This window comes from Cherax quadricarinatus, chromosome 88 (genome assembly GCF_038502225.1).
Source record: "Cherax quadricarinatus isolate ZL_2023a chromosome 88, ASM3850222v1, whole genome shotgun sequence".
Taxonomy (NCBI): Eukaryota; Metazoa; Arthropoda; class Malacostraca; order Decapoda; family Parastacidae; genus Cherax; species Cherax quadricarinatus.
In genome coordinates this window covers 5,547,152-5,554,420 of record NC_091379.1, presented here as the reverse complement: position 1 = coordinate 5,554,420, position 7,269 = coordinate 5,547,152, and the positions used below count along the sequence as shown (strand labels likewise).

The following is a 7,269-nucleotide window of genomic DNA, read 5'->3' as shown; positions in this document are numbered from 1 at the left end:
TATTTTGCAGGAATATAGTATATTTTCATTAGAATAAATCAACCAAGGTTATTTTTGTGTTATTCGTAAGGAAGATAGTCATATTCCAGCATGTGATCTATAATAACCGCAGGATAACGTGTGTGGTGTCAGTGTCCACACTACTAATAATAACTTTAACAAAACCTTTTATATTACGTTTGGGAGCAGAGAAAGTCATGTCTAATTAAACATTATCATTAACAATACTCTTATTGCTAAACATAATGAGGGAAAATTTCTGGGTCTGCACCTAGACAGCAACTTGACATTCAACACTCATATCTATCACAAAGTATCCAAAACAGTTGGCATCATTTCAAAGATACTTTATTATGTACCACAAACAGCACTACTTACATTATACTACTCACTGATCTTTCTCTAACTCACCTGCGCTATATGTGTCTGGGGATCCACAAAGACAATTCACCTGAAGCCAATAATAACCCAACAAAGGACTCCAATGGAAATATTATTATTATTATTATAATCAAGGGGAAGCGCTAAACCCGTAGGATTATACAGCGCCCGGGGGGGATGTGGAAGGCATTCAGGCTTAATTCGGGGAACTGGAGCACAGATCCAATTCCATAAATCAAGAGCCCCTCACCAACATCAAGGAACCTTCCGTGAGGGGCCCAATGGAAATAAGTCACTGACTTTTTTGGGTTATCCTAAGTTCTCTACACATATGTTGCTATGTATGATAATCTATGTATTATTATTATTATTATTATAATCAAGGGGAAGCGCTAAACCCGGAGGATTATACAGCGCGTAGGGGGGATGTGGAAGGCATTCAGGCTTAATTCGGGGAACTGGAGCACAGATCCAATTTCCTAAATCAAGAGCCCCTCACCAACATCAAGGAACCTTCCTTGAGGGGATAATCTATGTAACTGTACTTGTGTATACCTGAATAAACTTAACAAAAAGCTGGAGTATGAATGACCACTCAGTCTACTGCTAGGCACACTCCATCTTCCAAGATCAAAACTTACTCGCTATACAAAATAATCACTCTTACTACTGTGCACCTACAGCGGGTTTCGGGGGTCAACGCCCCCGCGGCCCGGTCCATGACCAGGCCTCGTGGTGGATCAGGGCCTGATCTACCAGGCTGTTACTGCTGGCCGCACGCAAACCAAAGTACGAACTACAGCCTGGCTGGTCAGGTATTGACTTTATGTGCCTGTCCAACGCCTTCTTGAAAACAGCCAGGAGTCTGTTGATAATCTCCCTTAAGTATACTGGGAGGTAGCTGAACAGTCTTGGATCCCTGACACTTGCTGTGTTGTCTCTTAGCGTACTCATGACGCCCCTGCTTTTTATTGGGGTGATGCTGCATCTTCTGACCAGTCTTTTGGTTTGATATCCTGTCATACTCGATGACGCAGGATGGTATCCTGTCATACTCCATGATGTAGGATGGTTTCTGTCATACTCCATGATGTAGGATGGTTTCTGTCATACTCCATGATGTAGGATGGTTTCTGTCATACTCCATGATGTAGGATGGTTTCTGTCATACTCCATGATGTAGGATGGTTTCTGTCATACTCCATGATGTAGGATGGTTTCTGTCATACTCCATGATGTAGGATGGTTTCTGTCATACTCCATGATGTAGGATGGTTTCTGTCATACTCCATGATGTAGGATGGTTTCTGTCATACTCCATGATGTAGGATGGTTTCTGTCATACTCCATGATGTAGGATGGTTTCTCTGTCATACCCCATGATGTAGGATGGTTTCTGTCATACTCCATGATGTAGGATGGTTTCTGTCATACTCCATGATGTAGGATGGTTTCTGTCATACTCCATGATGTAGGATGGTTTCTGTCATACTCCATGATGTAGGATGGTTTCTGTCATACTCCATGATGTAGGATGGTTTCTGTCATACTCCATGATGTAGGATGGTTTCTGTCATACTCCATGATGTAGGATGGTTTCTGTCATACTCCATGATGTAGGATGGTTTCTGTCATACTCCATGATGTAGGATGGTTTCTGTCATACTCCATGATGTAGGATTGTTTCTGTCATACTCCATGATGTAGGATGGTTTCTGTCATACTCCATGATGTAGGATGGTTTCTGTCATACTCCATGATGTAGGATGGTTTCTGTCATACTCAGTAATGCAAGAACGAATAATAATAATAATAATAATAATCTTACTCTCATTTAATAAAGAAATAAAATTATTGTAAAAACGTCGTCCATTATCGCAAATATTTTACGCGTAATTCATAATGATAATTTGTTACCACGAGAGAAATTATCTAGGCAGTTATCTGTATATACAGTACAGTGGGTGGTGACAGCCTTTGAATTATCATGACCAGTACAGACACACCCATCTACTGAGAGGCCCCACTACTTGCACTTGACGATAATAATAATAATAATAATAATATACTATCACCACCACTACTACTACTACTAAAATATTACTACTATACTACCTCCGCCACTACCACTACTACTAAAGAACGAAAAAGCACAACGCCGACACCAATAATGCCCTTTTCTGTCATGTTAGATAATAGTCATCCTATTGACTGGTCCACTTTGAAAGCAGGCGAAATTGCAGGTCTGGAGAAAATACAGAGAACTTTCACTGCACGTATAAGTACAATAAAGCGCCTAAACTACTGGGAACGGTTGAAATATCTTGACCTGTACTCCCTGGAATGCAGGCGAGAGATACACGATATCATACACTTCGAAAATCCTAAGAGGGAATAGTCCCAAATCTGTACACGGAAATCACTCCCTACGAAAGCAAACGACTTAGCAGGAGATGCAACATTCCCTCAATGAAAAGCAGGGGCGCCAAGAGTACACTAAGAGAACACAATAAATGTCAGGGGCCCAAGACTGCTCATCTGCCTCCCAGTATACATAAGGGGGATTACCAATAAACCCCTGGATGTCAAGAGGGAGCTGGACAGATACCCAAAATCAGTACCTGACCAACTGGGCTGTGGTTCGTACGTCGGTTTAAGTGCGTAACAGCCTGGTCGATCAGGTCCTGATTCACCGCGAGGCCTGGTGAAGGACTGGGCAGCAGGGGCGTTGACCCCCGAAACACCCTCCAGGTATACCTTCCTTCCCTTCAACCAGGTTTGTCTCCCATTCCCTAGGAACTCCATAGCCCCTCCGGAATTAGTGATTTCCCATGATTATATTTCTGATGATTTCTACTGTATTTTATAGCCAAGCTTTAAATAATAAGTTATTACAAGGAACCCAATACAAAGAAGTAACTTCCATCGTTATTTAGGTATGGCACACTTAAACAATTTAGGAGAACGATGGAAATAAATCACTGACTTTTTTGGGTTATCCTAGGTATGTTAGACATATGTTACTAGGTATGATAATTATATCATGTGGACCTGTTCCTAAACTTACTAGAGTCCACCTTGTGTGTATTCCCACAGATTGTGCGACCTTCAAATGTATGCATTATCAATATGGTTGATAGCCAGGTGGTGTATTCTCCAGCACTGGGTCCCATGATGCCGGCGAGAGGGTCTTGATCAGAGGAACTGCAGCTGCACTCCGCTTCCTCGGATTAAACCTGATTACCTCAAAGTATTTTTAATCAGGGGGATCACTAAACCCGTAAGGTTCTACAGTCTATCGGGAATGGGAGGCACTCAAGTTCGATCCAAGGAAGAGGATGATAAATCCAGCTTCATGGATTAAGAGTCCCTAACTGCCATCCAGCCACCTCCCCTGAGAAAAGTGGATCATCCATAAAATATTAAAGCCATTCAGAAATAAACACAAAGTATTTTGATCATGATAATTAAACGGGAATAACAATTCCGCACTATTATACACATAAATGGTCAAATTTGCACCTAGCAGCCTGAATTTTCTCTCAACCATCTCTCTTTGAAGCTGAACCACTGAGGATTTTGGAAGTTATCTGAGCCCTGCCAGGATTAAGTAAGTTTATTTAGGTACAGATACACATAAATACAATTACACAATTATCATACATAATAACATAAGTGTTCGAAATTGGAATCCGATAAGATGAGGAGTTCTCGAGTTATGAGTAAAAGATTACTAAAAGTTAGAATGAAAAAAATAAAAAAAGTACTTGTTAGGTAAGACATATGCAACTTAGACAATTTTATTCCGAAACGTTTCGCTTACACAGTAGGCTTCTTCAGTCGAATACAGAAAGTAGGCAGGAACAGTAGAGATGTGAAGACGATGTAATCAGTCCATCACCCTTAAAGTCGTAGAATTTGAGGTTGTCAGTCCCTCAGCCTGGAGAAGTTCAGTATTCGACTGAACAAGCCTACTGTGTAAGCGAAACGTTTCGGAATAAAGTTGTCTAAGTTGCATATGTGTCTTACCTAACAACCTGTCGGTATTGTATACCATTTTTGATGTTCAAAAAAGTACTTGAAGAACTTACCTCCTCGATTCGCCTGTACTCTCCCGGCCCAAGTCTTTTCCAGATGGTGACCCGGCCTTGGCTCCCCGTCTAGGGAGTGTCGTGAGACCTACGGCCTAGCCCCATTCTCCGCCCTCACGGGGCTCGTAAGAAGCTTGGCCTGTGGTTTGCCATCTTCCCCACCCTAGGAGGACTATTGCGAATGGCAGTCTTGTGTGTTGCAGATGGTACCAAGCTCCGGCCCCGGCACCTTCCCCGCCTTGGAAAGGCTAGTGATAATGGTGTCTACCCGTGGAGCCTTCAAATAATAATAATAATAATAATAATAATAATAATAATTATGTTATGCAAATATATATAATCCATGCCTATATGCCTTTCTACAGTTATTATAATTTTATTATTATTATAATAATTTTTAATATCTTAAAATCAATAGAGAACAAGAGAAAAAATATCTATAATTGTTATACCATACTAATATAACTCGGAATAAATTGTTAGTTATACAATGAGTCAGTTATCATGTTATAGATAAGGCTTAGATCCGCCATTTGTACTTTATATAAGAGTAGAGGTGCTGGTGGGGAAGACACTCATCCTGGGAGACTCAAACAATTTACAAATCCATATTACCCACTCGTTTCTCTATATATTTTTAATTCACATCATTCAAGGTAATGTGTAATTGTATTATCATATTTCCGGGACAATTCTACTATCATATTCCATGGGAAGAATTATATGTATAGTTTTACTGCAGAGGATTACAATTTCCGATTTTTTTTTGTAAATAAATTAGTTTGCGCTTTGAGTATTGCACAACTGATAATTACGTCGTCTGAGATATATATGATGCGATCAATGTTGCAAGAGCATAGTATCTCTTGAGTTGTGGAGTTTATATTGATTTTTAATGTATATCTAAGAGGTAATCACTTTAAACATGATTAATTCTTGTTTGATTTTTTACAGAAAACGTGTTGTGGTGAACATGGCAGGGGGGACCAAGGCAGACGGTGTTCTCCTTTTCCCACTGCTGTTGTTTCTTTCATTACATTGTTCTTCTGCCCTGGTAACGTGTTTTCCTTTTGAAAATGTCTTGTGGTCCCTCCAGGATTAAATATCCATAAATTATATAGCTAGATATCTTAGCTATCTGTTTACAACTGTTTTGTGTACTCAAGAAATAGTCTTGGAAATTTTTTAAATGTTCTACTTATCAGTGCTTGTATTTATTAATGGTTAATGCTTTATGAAAATTGCAATCTTACAGAAAAGTTCTGATGCAGACAGAACTTTTGTGATTGACTACGAAAATGACCAATTTCTTAAGGATGGGGAGCCCTTCCAGTACATATCAGGTTCCATCCATTACTTCCGTGTCATACCCTCAAACTGGAGAGATCGTCTTAAGAAGATGCGTATGGCAGGATTCAACGCCCTACAAACGTAGGTTATATGACATATTTTTTTGTGATATGCCTTCATCATATAGTTTCCATTGCTAATAAATCCATATAGTATATCTTTAGTATCATCTACAACTACAGTACAAAAAAAAGTTTTGTGATATATCAGTTTCCAGCTGAAATTATGTACACTGTACACTGAAAATTTATTTTCAAGAATTGCATTTTGGTGTAGGGTTGTGCTGGGTTAGGTTACTTTAATTAAGTTAGTTTAGGTTAGGCAGCTTCGTTTGCTTTGGTTAGGTTAAATATCACTTGAATTTAATTAATATCACTTGAATTTAATTACATTAGATTGACTACAAATTATTAGAGGGTTAAATCAAAATACATGTATATATACTGTATTCTGAAATGTGTTGTCATGTTGCAGTTCAGGGAGAACTATGACTAGAACTATCAAGTATAACAAAATAATATATATCAGATACAGCATACTGAGTAAACTACTATACACAGTAAGCACTAAACACATAAGGTCATAAAACATCTGAGGAATGTGAGGGGTGGGGAGTATATCAGGTTTGATCTGGGTAAGAGAAGGGGGCCCTCTAATACCATGAAAAACCCATCACCAGATTTGTGTTGCAGACTGTTGGCACACTGATAACACACTGTTACAAAATTTGTTCTTTGAGGTATGCAGTTCTGTTGAACCTAAAGCCAATAATAACCCAACAAAAAGCCGCAGTAAGAATAATCACTAAATCCCATCCCTGGCAACACACCCCCCCACTCTTCATAGATCTAAACTTACTCCCTGTTCAGTACATCCACACTTACTACTGTGCAATCTACACCTACAGGACCTTAAATTCCAATATTAACCTTGACCTAAAATGCTTTCTTGATAGTTGTGACAGAACCCACAGGCACAACACCAGACACAAACATCTCTATGATATTCCCCGTGTCCGACTAAACCTTTACAAAAATTCAATGTATGTCAAAGGCCCTAAAATCTGGAACACCCTACCTGAAAATTCCAAAACTGCAGACACATTCATCACCTTCAAAACTACCATCAGAAAACATCTTATCTCCCTGATACACCCTGTCAACTAATAATACGAATACCACCTGGTGGTTCACACTTACACTCACTCACCCATTTGACCATAAACAGAAATATCAATCTCAATCTCAAAATAATGAATCTTAACTAGTCAAAAGTTGGCCTGTGATACTCCAATACTGAAACTATGTATAGTGCCAAAACAAAAGCATTCACATTGCTAAACTCACAACTAGTATTTAGTCACTTAGCCATAATACCAACTTATCTCATAATTTTGTAACATTTTAAACCTAAGATTTAATATAAGTCTGCCCGAAATGCCTAGCCA

General features: G+C 39.1%; 1 protein-coding gene across 1 annotated transcript in view; it reads left to right on the top strand.

Moving 5' to 3' along the window:
• Nucleotides 1-5,026: 5,026 nt before the first annotated feature.
• Nucleotides 5,027-7,269, top strand: part of Ect3 (Ectoderm-expressed 3) — a 28,596-nt gene continuing 26,353 nt past the window's right edge. Inside the window, exons 1-3 of the mRNA XM_053790985.2 lie at nucleotides 5,027-5,128; nucleotides 5,427-5,526; nucleotides 5,728-5,903. Coding sequence (XP_053646960.2) covers nucleotides 5,446-5,526; nucleotides 5,728-5,903 — 257 coding nt within the window. The 5' untranslated portion in view covers nucleotides 5,027-5,128; nucleotides 5,427-5,445. The remainder of the gene's footprint in view (nucleotides 5,129-5,426; nucleotides 5,527-5,727; nucleotides 5,904-7,269) is intronic.